Consider the following 24,378-nt stretch of genomic DNA (forward strand, 5'->3'; position numbering starts at 1 on the left):
CTCTCTCTCCCTTTCTTTCTTTCTTTCTTTCTTTCTTTCTTTCTTTCTTTCTTTCTGCCTGCATATAACCCCCCCTCAAAAAAACCTGAATGCCAAGCCCCTCAAGACACTTCCTATTAGCTAAGTATAATTTCAAATCAAAAGTGTTTTAGGAGTAGAGAGTGGTGTTATGTGGTGGAGATGGTCTGAGAGAAACAGTGCATTGCCTCCAGTTAAAACACTTTGAGCTGAGTAAAGAAGGCTTGGAATCCAGTTTGATACCTGCCACCGTTAGAGCTCAAGCTTTTCTAAGTTTAGACACAGAAGATGAAAAGAAATGGATTTCATGGGACTTTGACAAGAAGGCCTCAGCCCTCTAACCATATATATACATGCCTTGAAGTTCTGCCCAGTCGTGAGTAATGAAGGCAAGCCACTGGTTAAATGGCCTGTACTGTTCCTGGAAAGGAAATCTTGCCAAAGCTCTGGACTTTCCTAGGCATAGAAATAGCTGTTACTAAGACCTATGCTAATGAGCTAACCCTAGCTAGAGTGCCAAGCTTCTTCTCAGCTACCCCTAAGGATTATAGCTAGATGGTTGATAGATAGATAGATAGATAGATAGATAGATGGTAGATATAGAGATAGATAAATAGAAGGTAGATATACACATAGAGCTATATAAATATAAAATATATAAACATCTCATAATATTAATATAGTCATCAAAATGCAGTAAGCCCTTTATCAGCAAGAAAAGCTGGACCAGATTGCCTGGCCTGTCAGCATTATCTTACCATTAAAATCTTGGAAAGGAGAGATTGTTAAGACTCTGAATTTGGAAAATAGAATTTTAATCCAAATATTGTGTTATTTTCTTTTTTCCTTGTATCTAATATTGTTCCATATTCTAGTGGTGTAAATGTAATGGTAGTGGGGTATGTATATGTGTGTGTGCTTGTTTGTGTGTGCTTCTAAGGATGTAGGACCCTACACCAGCTAGACAAGCACTCTACTATGAAGCTATACCCTGCCCCCAATGCAGATATAATAGAAGGAAATTCTTTGCTTTGTGTATGCTAAGCACATGCTCTCCGGGATTAAACTCCCTTTTGATATGAGCTAAATTCTCTAAACACTGGTTTAAATAGCTTATACTTCTGGTGGGACAACACTGCACAGATAAATAAGGACAGTGTGTGGGATTCATTTTGTTTATTTGCAGTAGAAAGTGCCTGGCATTGGAATGTGGGTGTGGTCCTGGCATTCGTGTATTTGTATGTTTCAGGGAAATAAAGGTACAGAGAAACACTTGCCATTGCCTATATAAAGCCTCACTCTCTACAGCTGACAGGTTATAAATACTGCACGAGACCTCATCCCATACACCAGCATCTGTTTCCTTCATTCCAAGATCAACAAAAGGCAATAAAGATGAATGTGGAAAGCGGAGGCAAGAAAGGCCTCCCCTTCTGGCAAATCCTTAACTCCCCTAAGCATTTTTTTCCAAAGCAGAGAACTAGGTGGTATAAATTAAAACATTAAAAGGACAATCCCCTTAAATTCAAAGGAAAACTAGTTAGCCAGGGTAGGTTTAATATTCAGTTTTAGAAACTGACTTTGAAATCATACATTCAAAAGAATTGAATTATAAGTATGATGTATTTTCTGGAATATACATTGCCTCACATCTTAGAGATGAATTCAGTGTTACTCTTCTTAGCTATTGCTATAGTGTGATTGTACTCAATTGTGCTCAACACTTGGTTGGTCCTCAATGTAGCAGTATTTAGAAATGGTCAAATCTTGATCCTATAGGAGGTAGTTGGGTCATGGAGTACCACTCAGAAAGGATGAGTGCACATCTCCTTGTAGTGGACAAGGTCTGGTGGGGCCAGATTGGTCATAGTAAAGCCATCCTGAGAGTTCTACTTCTTTCTGGGAATCACTTGATACTCTGCATAAACCCTAGTGCACTTGACCACTTAACCATGCTCAGTGGCAGCCTGAGCCCATGGGCAGTTGCAGGTATCTTTTCTAGCTGGCAGAACTACACTTGGCATTAGATGCATGTTAAAAACAACACAAAATAGACAAGAAGAGACTTTCAACCTTTTGCAGCTATGAGACTACTATAATACATTTTTCAATAAAGTATCATCTTTTCCAAAGAAACAATATTTTAATAGGAAGCTCTGTTATTTATATAGACTTAATGTAAAATAACTGGCAGATATAATCAAAACTATTTCCCCAAGACCAAAAATGTGGCCATAAACCTTGTTAATCATTTGACGGTAAAATTATATTCCCAGCCTTTAAGGGGGACCTTCTCAGATTTTCGCCTGTGCTTCAGTCTTTTAGAAAGTTAATCCATATACTTTGAAAACACAAGTTATGCCATCAAATATTGTATTTCAATATTTTTAAGTTATGTTAATACCGTTCTTTGTTTATGGAGGCGTTTGTTTCTCTCGCATTGGTGCTGGTGAAATGAAAATGTCTTCATGGACATGTAGGACACCTTGAACCATCCCCAGAAGACGCATCCAAATCCATCCAAACACCCTGCTGAGAAAGCTCACTCCTTCATCTCTGCTTCCTCACCTTCTAAGTTACATGTATTACCCTTTTAAACAGAACTTGCTCTGAATAGGGTAGCTTTTAGAAGAGGGATAACTGATTCACTGATAACTATCTTCAGTAATGTGTGATACCCACGGTGAGAACACAGCAGAGATGCACGTACATATCCCTGAGTCTTTTACTCTATTGAACACATGATCGATCAGCTGGGACATGGTTTAGTTCATTTGGAAGCTGGTTTAGAATGTTGGCAGTTCTCCTCAAAGATGGCAAGGCAGGATGTTAAGGGGGTGGTTCAAGGTGTCCTACTTGTCCATAAAGAAACTGTTCATATTTTACATATTAATTACTGGGGCCAATTACAAACACTTCCATAAACAACAGTATTAACTAATGTAGCTGAAAAAAATATCGAGATACAATTTTTGATGACAAAAGTTGTGTTTTCAAAATATCTGGATGAGCTTTCTAAAAGATTGAAGCACAGGTAAGGGAGGAATCTGACTAGAATAAGGGGGTAGTAGCTTCACCAGAGAAAACAACGAAGAGTGGAAGACCCATTGCTGCCCACTGGGAACTTGGTCTCAAGGAATTCCCAGACTTACATATGGATTAAGTACACATGGGGGTTGCTCTCTGGGAGAGAGGGTCATGAACAAATGTCTACGGCCACAATATCTGAGGCAAAACTACTGATGCAGATAGGTGGCTTTGCCGTGAGGCTTAGAATGGAGTGTGTGGTTGTTTCCCAAAATGTGGTCCTTGGACTGCTGGTACCACAGGGAATGATCATAGGAGATCCCAGACATAGTGTTTAGTCATCTTCAGCCTCATCATGAGACCAGGGGCTTCTAAGTGTTTTTGAAATCTTCTGTATCATTCCAGAGAATGCTTAGATTTGGGCTATGTGACCCTTGCCTCTTCAGTCATGGGACTCACTATTGTAACCCAAAGCTACATAGGGACTCATAGCCTCTGGCAAACAGCAACACCTGGGAGCAGCTGATAGTGTTGGTGACTGACTTTTTCCCATTGAATTGATTTCTGATGTTAAAAATAGTGATTGATTTTGATGACCTTCATGTGCTAATAATGTCAGTTTCCACTCGCGTGGAATATGTGGTGTCCTTTCTAAGTAAGTTTATTTGCTAATGAAAGTATGTTGATTAGCTAAAAAAAAAAAAAAAAAATCAAGTCCGTAGTAGGTAGAAAACAAAGCATGACAGTGGCACTTAAAGGACCAGGCTGAAGATGTGGCCACATGGATGTAGGATGGCGTTAGATGGCTACTTCAGAAATGGAAGCATTCTGAGGGGAAAGGTGAGTAGAGATGCTGACAGAAGCCTGGGAATTGGGGAGGAGAGTGTCGCTGTGTCCTCCTTGCCTGTTTTGATGGACAGCCTGAGAACAAAGTGCTGGAAGCTCTTGAGTCACCAAGACCTTTATCCCAGGCTCTTGTAAAGTGACTCAGATCGGTGTGAGACCCTGGCCATTCCAGTCAGAGATGAGAACTCATACACTCACGGGGGCTAGGGAGTTAGTTACCCATAACCGCCCCCAACACACACACACACACACACACACACACACACACACACACACATTCACTCCTTTCAGAAGGACTAGGTTTTTTGTTGTTGTTTTGAAAGGGGGGGGAGAGAAGACCCCAAATTTTTAATGATTTATTTAACTAATTACAAAAACAAAAACCTAAAATATTATGGGAGCCTATTTCAGTGGGTATGGGAACATGCTGGAATTAAATCCTAGGAATGGTTGTTTAAAATGTAGATATAATAAAGATATTTTTTTTGATGGTGACAGTGTAGATTTTGTTCCATGAGTTTTATCTGAGCTGAAAAAAAGGTGGAGTCTTGTCCATCTGACAATCAGCATCTATCAGCATTATAAGTGCCAAAACTCCTAAGTTTTAAGTGGAGGAACTTGCTACCCAATGCTTTTTGATAATGTCCTGGCAAAAACCTTGCCGGAAGGAGAGAACTATCACAAGTTATCAGGGCTTGTGTTGTGACCCTAGGTCACCCTCTGAGCCTTCCCTCTCCCTCTTCCATCTCTAGAGCTGGGGTTGATGAATGAGGTGGGAAGGCAGCTATTGCAGGACCAGTGTGGGAGAGAGCATGATGAAAGCTATGGGATGGGGGGAATCGCGGGCTGACAAAGTATCTGGGCGAAGACATTTATTTTGTTGATATTTGGCAGTAGGTCATAAAAATGACCCGTTTTTGTTGTGTTATTTGCCAAAGTTTATTTTACCCTTGTATCCACCATTAGAGAAGTAATTCAGCTCCAAGACAGGCAGGTTGATCTATTCAGGGGAAGCCTTCCAGTTCTTTTAAGAAAGGACTGTAATGGTCTTTTTTAGCTACTTTCCTTAACTGAAAAGAATGAGTGTAACATACCAGCTCTGTGTCGTCAGCATCCTAACATTGTGGTTATTTTAACTTAACTATTTGTCATTCTGGTTTGATGGGGGGTTTATTATTTTAAATTCTAAATGTAATTTTAAGCCAGCCAGTTTCAATATGGGATAAAAATTAAAACATTCCCTAATTTGTTCTTTCTCAACATATTAAGGTACATTTGTGCTTTCTTAGATTTCTTGTTGTGTAGTGCTTGTGGGGGAGGGGGCATATATATATATATATATATATATATATATATATATATATATGTGTGTGTGTGTGTGTGTGTGTGTGTGTGTGTGTGTGTGTGTGTGTGGTGTGTACGTATATGTATGAGAAAAATGTGTGTGGATGTCTGTGCGTACCTGTGTATGGAGGCCAGGGTCAATCAGGACCCATCTACATTGTATTTTTGAGGAAGACTCTCTCATTGTCTTAAAGCTCTCTGAGAAGGTGAGGCTGGCTGTCCAGTGAGCCCCCGGGATCTTCTTGTCCTATGCATGAACATCATGAAGTTCCAACTACAACAACTTACTTTTTATTTAATGTAGGTTCTGGGGATAGAACCCAGTTCCTCATGCTTGTATGGCAAGCACTTTAACAGGAAAGATTCTATGGGAGTAACTCGGGGGTTACACCTGTGCCTTCCTCATGACTTTTCTCGAATGTCACCTTTTTAGAAAGGCTTCCCCTGCCTACCCTGGATAAAAGAACATACTATCTCATTTATGCACTTCTGTTTTATGTGGCCCCTGCCATTACTTGGCACTCGTGCACTTGTTTCTGTCTTCCTTTAGAATCTGAACCCCTTGTGAGCAGGTGTTCTGCCTGGGGCATGATAGACACACAATTTTAAGAAAATCTAAAAAATAAAAAATGAGTGAGTGAATGAAGTTTTTCCTCCCACCTATAAATTCATTTACTGTTTAGGGTTCCACATTGACATGGTGACACCCAGTTCAACTTCCTCCTAGGATCTTTATAAACTTGGCAAATTTACTCCCTCTCTATGACCTAGTTAACACATTGTATAGAAATGAGATTTGGTGCTAAAGATAGCTGAAGTGTGTGACTGTCTTCATTACTTTTCTTATGCTGTGAAGAGACACCATGACCAGGGCAACGTACAAAAGAGTTTATTCTGTTTAACAGTTCCATAGGGTAGTCCATGACCATCATATTGGGGAATGTGGCCACCGACAGGCAGACATGGCTCTGAAACAGTAGCTAAGATCTCATATCTCATACATGAGCACAGACAGAAAGAGCACACTGGGAATGGTGTGGGCTTTTGAAACCACAAAGCCCCCAGTGACACAGCTCCTCCAACAAGGCCATTACTCCTAATATTTCCCTAACACTCACACCAACTAGGGACTGCATTCAAATCTGTGAGCCTACGGCAGCCATTCTTATTCAAAGTACCACAGTGACTAAATAAGTTCTGTGAAGACCAGCCATTATATTCCATCGCCTTGCAAGGCCTCCTGAGAAACTCACAAATTGTTCCTAATTTGTCTTCATTTTCTAAGTTTACCAGATTAGAAAACTCTTGTTTCTAGTTGTCTTAGTCACTGTTCTGTTGCTGTGAAGAGGCACCGTGACCAAGGCAACTCTGATGAAACAAAGCACTTCCTTGGGGCTGGCTTACAGCTTCAGAGGTTTAGTCCATGATCCTCATGTCAGGGAGCATGGTGGCACATTGGCAGTCACTGGGGCAGTACCTGAGATCCACATCCTGATCTGAAGGAAGAAAGAGAGCCTACGCCTCAAAGCCCACCCCCAGTGATACACTTCCTCCAACAAGGCCACACCTACTCCAATGAGGCCACACCTCTTAATTCTAATTTTTTCAAATAGTATCATTCCCTGGTAATGAAGTTTCAAATATATGAGCCTGTGGGGGGCCATTCTCAGTCAAACCACCACACTAATGTATAAGCACATTTCTAGACAGGGTGTATTTCTTTTTTTTTTTTTTTTGCTCTGGCCAAACTTTACTCTTTTTTTTTTTTTTAATTCAACACTATGGTTTGGTTTTGTTTGTTTGTTTGTTTGTTTTTTGTTTTTTTGAGACAGGGTTTCTCTGTGTAGCCCTAGCTGTCCTGGAACTCACTCTGTAGACCAGGCTGGCCTCGAACTCAGAAATTCGCCTGCCTCTGCCTCCAAGTGCTGGGATTAAAGGCGTGCCACCACCAGCACCACCACCCAGCAACACTATGTTTTTTAGTCACTATTACCCCAGGAGACCTTTCTGCCCACAGAGTCCCTGTCACTCTCAGATCCCAGTCTCGGGGAGAATCCAAGACAAGCAGCTGTCCCAGAGAAGGGACAGGGGGCCCTGGCCGCAGCTCTAGCTGCAGTCTCCTGTAAAGGAGTTCGAGTTCTGCTGCACCTCAGCCCCATGTCATCACGCTCTTCCTTCAGGTGCCCCTGTCACCCATACTTTATTCTTGATCTAGAGAGTGCACGCAGATGAGCGAGCACACTGAGACAGGGAGTGTATTTGGTTTTCATTCAAACTTCGGTGGTGACTGTGTCTTTTCCCCACTGACTTGGGTCCAACCTCACAGTCTAATTCAACTGGCTACTTTGAAAAGAATTAGTGCACAGGAAACGACGGGAAAAAGGGGAACAGGTCACTCACTGCTCCAGGGAGAAAAGGGTCAGTGCTCTAGGACCTCAAATTCCTACAACAGAGCAGTGGACCTTCGTTTACTCACAAGTTTTCCTGGGTGGAGAGGATTAAGACATTTGCATAAAAGTCTTCTGGGGGAGATTAGAAAAGATTAATTCTTTGTCCTAAACATAAGCTTTATGGTATTTTGATAGAAAAGTCTCATATTTAATTTCTTACAAATCTCTCTTTTGTTTGTTTTTAAACATTCTTTCAAGCTCATTAAGGTGAAGGCTCTTTTTTTCCTGTCCTGTCTTGGAGTAAGAACCAACAGTAGGGAGGAGTACCTGGTTAGTAATAGTTGGCTCAGTAAACCTGAGTTAGGACCTTAATTCAAAGAATTAGTTATCCCATCATTAGCATGTTTTAGGGGGAGCCTCTTCCTCCTGTGAGTCCTTTGCTAGGAGATTCTTGGTGACACTAAAATGTGAGGCCTGTCCCTTGGCCAGTGATTCTATTCTCTGGATCACGACACATTTTCACTTTACAGGCCTTTGTATCTACTTCAACCTTCCACCTCCCAAAAAAACATTAGAATCACTTGGGACCAGATCAGAGATCAGAGATGCTGGACAGGATTTTTAATTCCTGACTATTCAGTAGGAGTTCCAGAAGTTGCCCTACAATCTAGTCACATCTGGATGGGACAGGTTGAGGTCATCACGCAGAAGGCCAGGGGACCCTCCTTCAAAAAAGTGGGGTCACAGCTTAGCTCAAGAGGACCATTGTCATGTCGGAATGTGTGCATCTTATGCACAGATCTTATGATTGATTAAAGAAAATCAGAAACAAAGATTTTGATATTTATTTTCATAATTTTCTAACACTCGCTTACTCCCTCATCCTTAGAGCAGCACTGCTTTATGCAGACCCAAAATATTGCAGGGGGCGGGGGGGGGGTGTCCAGGCTCCAAAGGTGTGCGGTGCTTCCTAAGTCCTCCAAATTAGAGGGGTCGGCCAGGGTGCACAATACTGGAGAGAGAAGGCAGACAGAAGGAAAAGAACTTCTTGAAGAACTCACATGTCTCCTTGGAAGTACCCATTGTGGAGAACAATGCTTCGGAGAGCCTCCAGAGGAAGACTTGTATTTATCACAGAGCCTCGGGGCATGGCTGCCTTGATAGCTGAATTAAAGTAGCTTACTCAAAGGCTCTAAGTCTCCTCTCACCTTCTGCTTACCCTCCACAGGATCATCCACAAGACACTGGCATGGCCATAAGATGCTTAACTGATACTTTAGTGTAATTGCTGGGAAAGTTTGGGACCAAAATTTTGGGAGGTTGTGCCAAGATGCATATTTGGGAGTTGCTCAGGGTAAGGCCAACAGGTTACTGCTCCTAAAATACTCCCAACAGATGTGCTTGAGATATTTGTATGGGAGATTCCAGATCATTTGCTACAAAGGCTGGATTAACTAAATATGGTCACTCTACCAACAAAGTAGCTGCTATTCAGCACGGTTTGGCCAAGGATGGAGAGAAAAGCAATCACTTAAAAGTAAAAACAGAAAATGCACCAGTGTTGTATAGATTTATAGATAAAACATAAAGGATTGCCCGCCACATGTGAGGCCCTGTATTTAATCACCAGTACCACAAAAAAAAGAATCAGTCAATATCCGGTTTATTGGGTTGTTCTTAGCCATGGACTAATCAGATAGTCGGTTTTGCATAAGTGATTGGAAGATACTTTCATTTAATTTCAATCCTATATGTAGGAGTTATGCCCTCTTTGAATTGTTCCTGGAAAAGGCTTACCTCATACTCTCCTAGCTGCATTATCAAAACTGAGTATTAACAGGCTTCCTCTTGAAAATATTTTCTGTGGATTCCAAGCATGAGTCAACATCTCTATTTTCATAAAATTTTTGAAAGGGGGTGCTACCCACGGAGTCTTGTTTTCAACATGATCCTGTGGTCAACACATGGCTCTTTGGGATTTTAAGTCCAGTATTCTAGAAACGTACCCTGGAGCAGTGTGGAACCTTTCAGTCTCTGAGACTAGAGTCCTGGGGACTTCGATGCAGTTGGTGCAGCAATTACCAAGCCACTTCCATGCACTTCTGATACCAGTGGCCCAGGACACAGAATTCTGTCCTGGAAACCTGTTGCCTCCCCTTTCCCTGCCAAACACTGCCTGAGAACTGAGAAACCCAGTAGAAACATTTCTATGTCCCCAACAAGAACACAGCTATTATTTACATTCTGCACTACCATCACCACCCCCTCCACCCCCCACCCTTTAAAATCCATACATTGGCTTCTGGTTTATGCCAACGAACAGAGTTTTTAATGCTTCACTGGCCAATAGGAAGTCTCTGTGTCAGCTCTGGAATGTGTTTCTGTAAGGTAAGATGTACTTTTGTTTTGAGGCTAAGTATCTTTGGAGAAGCCTTCAATTCTATCCTCCGTCTGTCTGTCATCTCATCCAAAAAGGTACTACTGCTCACTCTCTTCTCCACTACTGTTGCTTGTTGCACAGTCCTCCCAGGGACCTTCCGTGGCATGTCCCACCCTTGTTCCCATCATCCCGCCTGTGTTCCCATCATCCCATCTGGGTTCCCACCATACCTACCCCCTCTGTGAGTGTGAGTGCCTAGAGAGAAGAGAAATTGCTACCTATCTTTTAAGCCATCTGGCATGTTACAAACAACACGTTTCTGTTGAATGGTATAGTACACCTGTTAATATTCTCTCTGCTCCCTTCACTTGCGCCTGAGCCATTCTGTACCAGAACTTCACCTTAATGGTGAGCTAGAGTTATAATGATGACGATAATTACTTACACAAACCCACCTGGTTACCTGACAGCAAATGTACCTCATGTGGATTACTTTTATTTAAACTCCATTTGCTGATAAGGAAACTGAGGCACAGAGAAAGGAGGTAATGGGGTCCAGTCTCAAGGACCCCCAGGGAACTATGCAGCTTCTGACCCAGGCTGCCTGGGTCCAGAAGCTATGCCTGCATCAGTGTATCGCCTAGCTTTGCCCACAGCCTGCCCTGCCCACCTGGCCCACTCCTATTTACAGTGAGCTACTCTGAATCCAGTCCATCAGTTTGTTAGCCAATTAATTATCTTAATTGATGTTAATCTACAGATTTGTTCTTGGGTCCTGTTTGAAATGTGGTTGGACAACTTAAGCAAAATCGATGTTATAGTGATTTTTTTTTATTGCATGCATATTTGAGCATCTTCAAAGGGAACCTTGGTATACATTCCTTCAAGAGCTATTTAACAAGAAAGACTCATCCCCATGCCACCAATATGACGCCCCTTAAGTTCTTTTTTTAAAAAAAAAACCTAGTATTTTTGTTTTGAAGAAAACCTGGTCAATATGTTTACAGGATTCTCAAGAAATGTTTTATAAATATATGAATAAATCCTTAGTTTTGCTCCTTTTTTATTCATGTAGGGATAATTTACCTGAGGCAGTTACAGTTCTCTTGTCGTGGTGTAGTGAGCAGTAGCACCTGTACAAAGGTGTTCCATTTGGACGATAAGTTATAGGATAATCTTAGTCACAGTACGCGGTCCTCCTTTTACTCGTTTCATCAAAGGCTGAAGGCCTCCTCCCTTCCTCCCACCACTTAAAGGACTCTTACTACTGCTGTTGGGTTAGTAAGCAGCAAAGGTGAATGGCCGTGTTCCTCGGGACATCGTCATTATCTATCAGTTATGTGTAGCATTTCGAACACCTACACATTATGAATCCTTTCATCACTCGGACGTTACATTTCTTAAGAACCACAAGCCTTGGTCTAGGTGTGGTGGTACACACTTGTAATCCCAGCACTTAGGAGGCTCCCGAGTATCAGGCCAGCCCGAGTTGTTACACAGTGAAACCCTAGCTCAGAATCAAAGAGGAGAGGTGGGGGGCCTTTAAGACTTCTTCACATAGCTCAGGAGCCATTCATATATTTGCTTATCTATGCAGGGGTAGATCTATGCATAGCTCTGAAAAGATGCCAGAAATCTCGGAACAGTTGTTGCCTCTTGGAGAAGGGTTGAGATCAGAGCTGTGCAGCCAGGGAGGCCAAGCTAAGGGACTTTCACTTGATTTGTTCAGTCTTGTTCACTGTCTGTTGGTTTTTTAGGTTAAACTCCATATCTTAAAGCTAACCAGGTACATCCTGAAAACATTAGATGGGCCTTCTCCTCTTCTTTGGTTTCCCTTCCCTTAGAGAGCCATCATTAGGTTTTCCTTAGGTGTTTTCAATATAAAACATTCTTTCTTTTTTTTAAAAATTGGTTATTTTATTTATTTATATTTCAAATGTCCCCCTTCCTGGTTTCCTCACCTTTACCCAACCCCCCCTCCTCCTGCTTCTATGAGGGTGCTTCCCCACCCACCCACCCACTCCTGCTCACTGCACTAGCAGTCCCCGACGCTGGGGTATCAAATCTCCACAGGACCCAGGGCCTCCCCTCCCATTGGTGCCAAATAAGGTCATCCTCCGCTACATAAGCAGTTGGAGCCATGGATCCCTCCTGTGTACTTTTTGGTTGGTGGTTTAATATAAAACATTATTTCTAAAACTCATATATCACATGAGTCTTTTAGAGAACAGATTACATGGGGCATGTCTGCATTCAAATTCATCTCTAGCAGTCACTGACTGTGTAGCCATTTGGAGGTAACTCCGTTTCAGGGACACTCCATCAGAAAAAACTAAATTTCCCTTTCCCAGCAGGGTCAGTTGCAAATAGCTTCTTGCCTAGGACCTTTGTGTCCACTTGCCCTTCTCGGGGCTGGGCTTTTGTCTGGCTTAAACTTGTGCAGGTCTTGTGCATGCTACCACGGTCTCTGTGAGTTCATATGCATCCATCCTGCTGTGTCTGGAAAACGCTGTTTCCTTGGAGTCCTCCACTTGCTCTGGCTCTTATTATCATCCTGCTTCCTCTTCCACACAGATCCCTGAGCCTTAAAGAAAGATGTCTGATAAAGGAACCAACCACACTCTAGGACAGGCCCTGTGTCCAGGAACAGTTGACCAATGCAAAAGGAACTTCGTGTTTTTGAAATGGGCTTTTGTTTTGGTATATGCATGCCTTGTTGGGGTTTTGTTTGTTTGTTTGTTTTGATATTTGGGTTTGGTTTTTGTTTTGTTTTCTTTTTTTCTTTAGAAAGAGAGCGAAAACATGAAGTTAGGGAGATAGGGAGATGAGAAAGATCTGATAGGAGTTGGGGGAGGAAAAGGAATATAATCAAAACAGAGTGTATAAGTAAGCAACTCCCTTTTCTTTTTTCCTGGGCCTCAGAGACCTGACCTGGAAATATGTGTAGTAATAGCCTTCCTTCTAGGACTGATGTGAAACTTCAATATGATAATGCAAGTTCCAGGGACAGTATAGTAAGAATTGTTAAAACGACGGCTACCCAGTTAACATTCTAGCATGGTAGGAAAAGAGGCTCATGAGCCCTGACTCCTACATGAAGAACTATGGAGAGGGTATAGCCTCTGTGGGATGGAAACTCAAGTTTCTCAAAGGATGTGGCTCTTGGTAGATCAACCTGCCAAGATGGCTCCACACCCAGAAGTATAAGGATATTACGAAATGTAATGAGATGTTATTAAAAGAGGGGAGAATGAAACTGGGGAACATGGAAAAGACTGGGAGGTGAATATGATTAAAATATATTGTATAAAATTCTCAAAGAATTAACAAAACTATTGTTTAGTGGCGCTACTATTATTGTTGTCTATTTTTTGGTATCTATACTGTGGTTATTACCTAAGATGATGTAACGGATTCTTATGGCTATATATATCTTGCCCTGACTTGGGGCAGCCATAAAATATGCTTGTTTCTCTAACTTTTGTCCTAACAATTATGAAGCTGACATTCTTTGAGATCCAACCATACTGCTTCATCTAAACATCGCCAATTTGTCCTCCACTTCTGGAGCCAAGTAGGGATGTCTCATTGGAGTTTATGCCAGCAATAAGGCAATAAAGGGCTGGAGTGATCCGTAGAAAGCATTGATGGGAAAAGGCACAGATGGGTCTAAGAGTTGAAACAGTTGGCATTGTCTTTTGTATATGCGTGTGCATATTGGTGTATCTGGTTGTGTGTTCATGCCTATGTGCATGTGTATGTCAAGTACACATCCACATGTAGACACCTATGTGGAGTCCAGAGGTCATCCTGAGGTGTCATTGTCAAAGATGCTGTCCACCTCATTTGAGACAAGATCTCTCGCTGGTCTCAAACTTTCCAAGTGTACTATTCTGGCTGGCCAGCAAGCCTCAGGACCTCTTTGTCTCCCTTTCTCCAATGCTAGGGTTACAGAGGCATGCTACCACATGGGGCTTTTTTATATGAGTTCTAGGAATCTAATGCAGGTCCGTATGCTTTGCCCATTGAGCTGTCTCTCTGGTTTGACATGTTCAAAATCATCACAAAATTCAGCCTAGGAATAAGGGGCACATGGTTAACCTCAAAAAATGATGAACAGGTTCCGTGTGAACGACCGTTATCATAGAGGGAAAGCCTTCTTCTTCATGCTGTCTTCAGGCCTTATCTTGTCCACAAACTATCAAATAGAAGAGAGGAAAAGAAATGACCAGAGAGGGCACACACAGTGTGTTGAATTGGTTCCTCTGTTCAGGGCACCTCTGCCTCTGAAGTTCCCAGTCACACCAAGAAGGGCAGCTGAAGTAAGGCTTCACTTGTAGCCACTCAGCAGCCTAGCACACTGGCGGCTGCTTCAAAGTTTGTAACTCGGTAGATCTCACTTCGGTCCACACCATCTGGAAATGGGCAACTCCTCTAACACATGAACGCACACACACACACACACACACACACACACACACACACACGACGAGAAAACTGAATTTTAAAGAAATTAAATTGTACCCAGACTTCCAGCCCAGCTTCCTCCACTCCGGGCCCTTTGTTCCGCTGCACTGGCTTCCTGTTCCGCTGCACTGGCTTCCTGTTCCCTGGTCTCTGATTCTCAGAGGCCTTGGAAGGCTGGGCATGCAGTGGTGATGCCACGGTGTGGCTTCCACTGTGGCGTGAGTTTTGGTTCACTTCCTTTTCGAGATGCTCCTTGCTTGGCTTTGCATGCGTCTTACAACCGCGTCTGTCCTTGCTCTTGTCCTTGCGTGGTAGGCATTCCTTCTGTTCTCCAAGGGAGGACCCGTCTCATCACACAGAAGACCTTCCGCTACCTCCCTGTTCCTGCAGCAGAGTCTCTTGTCAAGAGAGATCGAAACCCTTCAGAAATGAAAATTTTCTTTCCGAAGGATTTAAATATGTTCCTTCTATTTCAGTGTGATCATGGAAAAGGAAAGAGGAGTTGGTGTCAGGTACACCACATGAGGTCTCTGCTTCCACACAGCCATCTGCTGCTTTGCGTGTCTCAGTTTCAGGGTACTCACAGGAGTTGATTGATCTTGACCAAATGTAATTCGTCACTAGAGTATCGAGATACAGATGGAGGTTGCTGTGCTGTGCTCTCCATACAAGTCTGCAGAGGAGCCTTTCCGCGTAGGCAGTGCGGCCCTCCATGTGGCCGTCCCTGCTTATTACTCTTTAGAAGGATCTTGGGAGCTTAGATCAGCAATCTCAGCTCACGGGTGGGGAAACAGTCCTAGCAATACCCCTGTGCAGTAACTGAGCCATAGCTCACTCGTTCATTAGTTGCAGAGTGTTTGGGCTTGTTAAGTAGTCTGTGTTTTTCCAGGAGACTGGGAAGAATTGTCACAATAAGGACCCACTAGTCCACAGACTGTTCCTACTGCAGCCTTTTTTACTTTGATTTTTTTTTTTTTTGCTATGTATTATTGGAAGGTGTGATTTTTCAGATCATTTCATGACTCTCAAACACGAACTTGATGTTTTGAAGATTTTTCTTATCGAGTTAATGAGGGAACAGGGTCAGCTGTTAACACTTTACGCTTAGGACAGTTCTAAACTATGCAAACAAGGCTCACTGGCACTCCACTGGGAAAATTTTATCCACCCCTCCATAAGCCAGAGCCATTTTTCACCCTATCAGTCTTCAGCCAGTTTTTGAATTGTGTAGTAGTGAGGGAGATGAAAGTGGTCTGTAAGGGCTTGTTACCAGGTCCTAGCTGCTGCTAAGAATGTGCCCAGTGACTGACAGGAGGCATTTCAAAATCACCATTTTCTCTGGTGCGCATCCTTTATGTGGCCCTTTAAAGTGGCACCTATGTTTCTGGATTACATGTGAGATATGAGGTGTATGGCTTGCCCTTACCCCCTGGGGTGGTGTCTGTTGCTGGGTTTTAGCCATGTGGCACCAGGAGAATATGTGCACACCACTATGCATTTGAGGGCCAAGCTAAGGGTCCAAGGTTTGTCCATTCTCTCAAGATAGCAATCTCTGGGATGGCCTCTTCCATCTGAAGACATGAATACAGCCTCACGCTCCTCCCCTCTCCGACTATGGGTGTCACTTCTGACCTTTGCAGGGCCAGCTGTCCTCACAGCTCACATATAGTTATGTAGCTCCTCCTGGCCACAACCTTCCCCCTCTATCCCCTGTCCCTTCCCTTGCCTCCCCTCCCTCCTCTCTTTCCCCTTTATTTTCATTTCTTCTCTGTCCTGTTGATTTCCTCCTTCTGGCTTTTCAGTGTGGAGGCTGCTGCCAGGAAACATAACCAGCCGTTCTCTCCTTGAACACCACCTGATCCCAGAGTAGGGAGGTCGCATCTTAGCCTACTGATCTCCCAAGACAGCTGGAGTTGATGTGAACTAGTTTCCTTTTCCTTCCTTCCTTCCTTCCTTCCTTCCTTCCTTCCTTCCTTCCTTCCTTCTTTCCTCTATCTCTCTCTCATTCATTCTCCCTTCCCTCCTCCTCCGCCTCCTCCTCCTCCTTCTTCTTCTTCAAGTTTTTTTGAGACACGGTTTCTCTGTAACAGTCCTGCCTGTCCTGGAACTTACTTTGTAGACCAGGCTGGCCTTGAACTTGTAAAGATCTGCCTGTCTGTCTGTCTGCCTCTCTGCCTCTGCCTCCCAAGTGCTGGGACTACAGGCATATGCCACCATCACCCAGGTTTCTTACCCATCTCTTATACCCCAAGGTTTCGCACTGTTTGTTTATAAAGAACATTTGTGAATTCAGCCCAAAGGCTCAACATGCTCTCTGAATGGTTTTCTTCCACCCTTCCTCATTCTGGGTCTACTGGATGGAATTTAACTGGGTAATAAATTGGAATAACATGTGTATATAGTCAGCATTCAAAAGAAGCAAGAATAACAGACCTACTGAGTGAAAAGATTATGTGTTTACTGATAAATATGTGGTGTAACTTGAGTGCTTCATTGTGTAGTATTAGCGATTGTGGGGCATTTTTGTTAATTTTTAGAAAATTTGCTCTTCACTCATTGATAGTAGCAGAAGGCTTTTCCTTTGGTTTCTTCTGAACATGGTTTTTTTCCCTTGCACACATGGGTCAGAATATTTTTAATTAATTAATTAATTTTTTTACATCCCATATTTTATTTCCCCCCTCCACCCTCCAACTGTTCCACATCCCATACCTCCTCCACACCCCCTGTCTCCACGTGGATGTCTTCACCCCCTAACCCACCTGACCTCTAAACTCCCTGGGGTCTCCAGTCTCTTGAAGGTTAGGTGCATCATCTCTCAATTCCAGAAGACCCAGCAAGCAGCTGAAAAGAGTCAGATGCAGATATTTGTGCCCAACCAATGGACAGAAGCAGCTAACCCCTGTTGTTGAATTAGGGAAGGCTGACAGAAGCTGAGGAGAAGGGCGATCCTGTAGTAGGGTCAAAATATATTTACCATCAATATTTATCTCCAACTTTATGATTGTTGGTGGTAAAACCAGGAATCCCTAAATATTAGTTTGTTTTGCAGAAAACACTGTCGAGGAGGACTGTTGGATTCAGTCCTGGGGAAGGAGGGAGGGGAGCAGACATACTGTAAGATGTGCTCTATTCTGGAGGACACTCTTGTTTTGCAGAAAACACTGTCGAGGAGGACTGTTGGATTCAGTCCTGGGGAAGGAGGGAGGNGAGCAGACATACTGTAAGATGTGCTCTATTCTGGAGGACACTCTTGTTTTGCAGAAAACACTGTCGAGGAGGACTGTTGGATTCAGTCCTGGGGAAGGAGGGAGGNGAGCAGACATACTGTAAGATGTGCTCTATTCTGGAGGACACTCTTGTTTTGCAGAAAACACTGTCGAGGAGGACTGTTGGATTCAGTCCTGGGGAAGGAGGGAGGCGAGCAGACATACTGTAAGATGTGCTCTATTCTGGAGGACACTCTTTCCCCTCAAGACTAGGAATGGAATAGGACCTCACACATGCTGGATATGGTGGCAGGCTCGCTCTTCTGCCAACAATTTCCATGGCAGACGAATCCATCTTAATTGTAAACAGCTGATCAATATTCTCAATAGTGTCTCCTTGGAGAACATCTATGCACCTTTCAATTGTGTCCAGGAACACAAGCCTTAGTGTTGCTCTCCCCCTCCTCCTCCCCCTCCTTGTCCCCCTCTTTCTCTCCCTTTCCTCTCCTTCTTCCTCTCTCTCTCTCTCTCTCTCTCTCTCTCTCTCTCTCTCTCTCTCTCTCTCTCTCGTGTTTAAACACCAAGCCAGAAGCAGAAGTGGGACACCGTGACTAATCTTCCACCTTCCACTGTAGTTCACGTCAGAAATATTAGACCTTGCTTATACTCAAAATATCTGCATTATTGTCTTCTGATATATAGAATAAATCTTAGTGTACAATAAATCTTTCCTCTTTAAAGAAAACTAATTTGCTGATGGTGAGAGAAACCACTTTCTGAAGTATGCTTACATGGGGGGGGGGTAAAAAACCCACATGTTTAGTGAGTTAAAACAAGTGACTATTTCTCTAGGTTTTAAAATAAGCAAACAGAAACACCCAAATGTGTGTTTTAAATTTGCGTTTTTCAGGCCAAAACATTTTCCTTGAGAAGGTCTTAAGCATGGGGAGGCGATGGGAGAGACCAGTGCCTGGCGAAGCCCAGGGCATGGCACAAACAAGTAAACAGGTAGGGTCTGCTTTTGGAGCTCTTAGGGACCAAAGGGAGAGATAGTAACAATTAGGCAAATAATGATTTAGGAGCTGGGAAGTGTGATGGTTAGCAAAGAACTTAAATAGAACCTCATTTTCTCATGCAACGTCTTCAAAATGCCCTGACCGTCGTGTGAGAGGACATCGGAAAAGAGCTGACCTAGATGACATCTGCAGAGATGGAAGAAACTGCATATGATCTAGAGATGGATAAATGGGAAAGTGGGAAAAAAATTGGTAATGGGCTAAGAAAGGAGAGGAGGAGATGGTGGATGGTTCCCAGGTCTCAGACTTGAGCAACAGCCAAGAGAGATGCCATTAACTGAAGTGATAAATAGTGAAGAGGGAGTATTCTACAGGATGGGCTAAACAAGGATTCAATTAGGGGCCCCGTGTGTCTGAGATGCCTGCAAAGTTTCAAAAGAAAACCGTCTTAAATGTTTTTGCAACATGAGTCTGGAAAAAAAGTCAGGGCTGAGGGCTGTGGGAGTTGTTGGCACATGGACGCTATCCGCAGCCATGGAGATGATATCACACAGGGGTGAGACTAGACAGAACGAGAAAAACTAGGTCCGGGATTAGCTCTGAGATGCGCCAGGCCTTTAAGAGAGCTGATAGATCTGACAACGAGTCCAAGCAGGCGAGGCTAGCAGCAGTTAGTGTCCAAGAAAGAAAACAGTCATATTTTACGATCCCAGACCACATATCCCTGGCAAGCAGCTGTCAACCACAACCCCGACTTGGCTCAAAACAGACTGAAAAATAAACCCACTGAATGCATGTCTGCCTTGTGGAGAGGGAGCAGGATGCACTGAATTGATCTAAAGAGTAAGATGGAAGTGTCACGTGGACGTTCTGGGGAGAAAGGAAAAGCCTCAGATCAACTTCCACGTCTGGGTTATGACTCGGTTACAGTAAATGAGGGATGTTGTTGCTTAGTCTGCAGTAGACTGTCTTCTCTTCCCCGGCTTGCAGGAAGCTAAAATGCTGTGCTGTAGCGTTCTTGCTTCTCTATATTTTGGAAATGAAATGGGATGTTGAGAGTTAATGAGCAAAGTAGCTTGATGAGCTACAAAGATGCAGGTTCAGCCTTGAGAAGTTAGCACAAATGAGTCTGAACCACCACCCCTCCCTCCGCCCCCCATTGGTTTCAGTATTTCCCAACAGAAAGTGTGTCTATCTGGGAAACATGACTATAGATCCTAGATGGGGTGTTTGTAGGTGCCAATCTCTAAATAGTTAAAAACAGAATCTTTATATAAAATAAGTTGGTGATATCTAAGTAATTTGTTATGTTTCTGAGAACGACCATGTATCTCTTCCTGTAGAAACTAGATTTGTTTATTTTTAAGGTCTGTATCTGAAATCATAGCACAAAAGAGAGTTCTTGGCCATAATGAGGCAATATTAATAACCTTATTATACGCTGGAGTACCGTGCGTATGCATGTGCATGTGTGATTTCATTACTGTGAATTAACGCTCTTTTGCAAATCAATAAAGAGATGAGAATACAAATATATTACTATTAAACACAGATGGTTTAAAAGCTTGGAGACCCTCCTAAAGTTGGTCTCTTCCCCCAGCTTTTCACTTTCCTTTTCTCTCTCAAAATGCATTTCGGTTCTTCTTCTACATTCTCACTTCATGTTTCTGTAACTTAATATCAACAGTTGGGAGGGCTCTGTGTCTAGTTCCACCAGGACATCCTTTCCGTAGATGCACACAGCATTGTATGTTCCTGGGTCAGTTCTACAAACTAGGAGCTGTTCTGTAATAACCTGTATGAGACCACATACCTGCTTTGAATCCAGATTTTAAATGTAACGTGGATTCTCTTTGTCTCCGCCTTACATCTAGCATGAAACTTGCTCATATCTGTCCTCCTAGCCTGGGTTTTGTAGTTCTGCTATTTTGTTTCCTACTGATGCTAGCTTTGGTCCAAACAAATCTTTTTATATCATCAGTGCCCTAAGCTGTTCAGCTTCATCACTAAGTGGTTATATGCCAACTGCTCTAAGTGCATTTTTTTGGAATGTACAGAGAGAACAGAAATTTCTGGATACCCAGAGCACTGTAGTCCTGAGACACTCAGCCCGGGGAAAAGGAAAGTCCCAGACAAGCATTCATATTGCAGCCAGCACACAGAAGGGGTAATCATGAGAGAGTGAAGCTGATGTTGGTTTCTTGAGCGTTTTCACTTCTGGGCTCTAAGCTAGAAGCATTTTGTATGTCATTAATCTGTAATTCATGCAACTCTTCTGTGTACATTAAACATCTGCCAAATGAAGTCACAAGCATTCCAAAAGTCGACTCTGGGGATCAGCTTTTCCAGAGTACGTTTTTCGTGTAGCATGTTTTGTTGGCTCATTTAAAGCTTATTTCTTCGAAACTTAAAAGCAAGAGTAGACCAGGAACAGCAGCCGACAGTGAGGTCTCTCTGGAGTGTAACCTTCCAAAAGCTGACATCTGGGAGTGAAATTCAAAGTGGGTGGGATGGCTGTGAGAGCGATGACCGATGGCTTAGGCACTTGTGCTTTCTGTAGCTGGTTTGTAAGACAGTGCTCTCCTTAGGGTTTGCTGGAGTAAATATGCCATCTCACCCTGTATTTTGACCTTGTTATCTATCCTGCTTTCTCAAATGAGTTTAAGTTGCCTAGGTTTGCAATTGCCTAGAAGATAGGTATAGAGCTGACTTAAATTTTTAAATTTTTATATAGTTAAGCTAAATAGAAAGGCATAAATGTTTGCCACCTCATGAGGCATAGTATTTAATCTTTAGATTTATTTCTATTTATATGACTGTGCATACATCTATGTGAGCATATGTAGGCAGGTGCTCAGAAGAGGATGACAGATCCCCATAGAGCTGGAGTTACAGGCAATTGTGAGCCTGGCAACATAGGTGCTGGGTTCCAAATACAGATCCTCTACAAGAACAGCAAGTGCTCTTAGCCACTGAACCATCTCCCCAGCCCCCAAAACATAGTATTTTCAAATCAAAAGTCCTTTTCAAGGAAGTTATCAACGTTAACTGCTATATCAACATTATATCAATAACTGGGAACAAACAGTAAATAGTAAAGGAATGCTGGAAAGTACTCCCTAATTCTTGGAGGTTTGTTTGGTTTTATTTTACTTGCTATTAACTGATCTTTTGTTCTTTCTACCTGTCCCTTTCGTTTTTTTATTCTGCAGTGGCTACAGATGTCTTCAATTCCAAAAATCTGGCCGTTCAGGCACAAAAGAAGATCCTGGGTAAAATGGTATCCAAATCCATCGCCACCACCCTGATCGACGACACCAGCAGCGAGGTGCTAGATGAGCTGTACAGGGTGACCAAGGAGTACACCCAGAACAAGAAGGAGGCGGAGAGGGTCATCAAGAACCTCATCAAGACGGTCATCAAGCTGGCCGTCCTCCACAGGAACAATCAGTTCAATCAAGACGAGCTGGCGCTCATGGAGAAGTTCAAGAAGAAGGTGCACCAGCTTGCCATGACAGTTGTCAGCTTCCACCAGGTAGAGTACACCTTCGACCGCAACGTGCTTTCCAGGCTGCTGAACGAGTGCCGGGAGCTCCTACATGAGATCATTCAGCGCCACCTTACCGCCAAGTCTCACGGACGGGTTAATAATGTCTTTGACCATTTTTCAGATTGTGATTTTTTGGCTGCCTTGTACAATCCCTTTGGAAAGTTTAAACCTCACTTACAGAAACTTTGCGATGGCATCAACAAAATGTTGGATGAAGAGAACATATGAGCTTGCGAAATAAGATTGTGACCAGCAGCGATTTAGGTGAAGTACAGCACTGATGACTTGTAAAGGGAAGACGGAGAATCTTTTAGCGATCACATGTATTTCAGAAAGGCTTGGCCCCATATGACCTGTTATTGTTGTTGGACATTAATAGTAGTACTTCTGTGTGGCTTGTTGTATTTGAAAGAAAAAAAAAAGTGTACTGCCAAAAATTCTGGCTGCAAATGTCTTAATGATTGGCAAGATGTGAGAAAAATGGATAGTTGGTCATTCAGATGTCAAGGGATACAAAGACAGATGAGTGTGGCACCAAGCGCTGGCATTTCTTGTGTTTTAGGGAAATCATGTTGATGGCACGTTGGATATTTCTAATATGTATAAAGCCGTGTATCTTGACTCACCTTGATCCTTTGCTACGTCTATGTATCTCTCTTAAAATGCCGAGAGCCTCTCTTTGCTGCCATTGATCCTTTTAAAACAACTTTGCTTCTTTGGTTACAGATCGTCATTGACCTTCAGGAGTTAAATCTGAGGCAGTCAAACCGAATGCTCAGGAAAGCAAAAAAACTGTGCATCTGAAATCATGACTGTGGGAATGAACAATCTTAGACATCATGAGCAATGTCCATTGCAAGAGTGTGTTATTGAAGCTGACTTCTACCTTTTAGTACCATCAGTGATACTTAGAGTCTCAAAGCTAGTGGCATGATATTGCCTTGAAATATCTGCTTAGGGCATAACTTTGATGTCATCTTGAACATGTACTGACATGTTCCCGTATTAACATCTATTTCACCTGTAGAAAGAATAAATCTCTAGATTGGCTTTGATATTGAGACAATAAAATATAAGTAGCGTTTCAAAAAGAAAAACTTCTTGAGTTTAAAGATGAACTCATCAGACTGATTAGTGGGTGAAAGGATAGAAAGGATGTTGCTAAGTAACATAAGAAAGATGCATGTATTTCAGTGTGTAACAGGGATTGATGAATAAAAGGTGCCATTTTTTTTTTTATTTAACGACTCGGGATTTAGATTGTGTTATTTGGTTTTTCAACGAGTAGACTGATGACCGTGTCTGTCTTCAGTGCTTGGTGTGCCGTTTCTGTATAATTTTTGGTGTGTGGATAATGAAGTAGACCCTTGCTTATTGTGTAAAAGAGCTAGAAGCCATCAGGGAAGTAACAGACCCAACCACTGGCCCTAAATATTGGAATTGCCACCAAACCTGTCATTTACCTACCTCAAGAATATTGACTGAAAATCTACCAGCAAAGATCCCACGAGTGAAAATTCCCAAAGTTAAGATCTGCTTTGACCCATCATAGATTAGAAGGAAGTGGTCAGTGGTTTCTCTGAGACCCAGCTTTCTCAGTAAAGATAAACAGCAATGGCAAAAATTACCTACGCTGGTGTGATGTCATATTGATGTGAGCTGGAAAGTATAATTCTTCCCTCCTAGAGCCCCTGGATGATCCTAGAGGTTATAACACTCGTCTAATGGCTGCATTCCTGAGGATCGGACTTCCTAACTGCTAAATGACTCAGAAACAGAGCTCAGCAGCCTTCCTTAACCAACATCAGGGAAGCTAAGAGTGTGATCTCATGGGAGCCACTGGTCTGACTCACTCTCTGCTCTACCAGTTCTTGTGCAGCAAAAGTACAGATAGTGAAGCTACTCAAGAGTTTTTAGCTCGGGACATGACCAACAAAACTGAAGACCTTGGGAGAAATTGAGAGATGTCTGCACATTTGAGTCGTACTGATGGGCCTGTAGGGTAGCAACACAATGCATATGCGGACAGTGGTAGCACCCCTTAGTTTTGTATGCCAGAGTCCTCCTCAGGGTTATCGTTGCTGTGATGAAACACCATGACCAAAAACCAAGTTGAAGGGTCTGTTCTTCT

The 24,378-nt window shown here is 42.8% G+C and overlaps 1 protein-coding gene across 3 annotated transcripts in view; it reads left to right on the forward strand.

Annotated features, from left to right (window-relative positions):
• Positions 1 to 23,486, forward strand: part of Tnfaip8 (TNF alpha induced protein 8) — a 112,083-nt gene extending 88,597 nt beyond the window's left edge. For all 3 annotated transcript variants that reach the window (XM_021150636.2, XM_029471915.1, XM_021150635.2), the window contains exon 2: positions 21,910 to 23,486. In XM_021150636.2, the coding sequence (XP_021006295.1) occupies positions 21,910 to 22,475 (566 nt within the window). In that variant the 3' untranslated portion in view covers positions 22,476 to 23,486. The remainder of the gene's footprint in view (positions 1 to 21,909) is intronic.
• The last annotated feature ends 892 nt before the right edge of the window (positions 23,487 to 24,378 follow it).

Source organism: Mus caroli, chromosome 18 (genome assembly GCF_900094665.2).
Source record: "Mus caroli chromosome 18, CAROLI_EIJ_v1.1, whole genome shotgun sequence".
Classification (NCBI taxonomy): domain Eukaryota; kingdom Metazoa; phylum Chordata; class Mammalia; order Rodentia; family Muridae; genus Mus; species Mus caroli.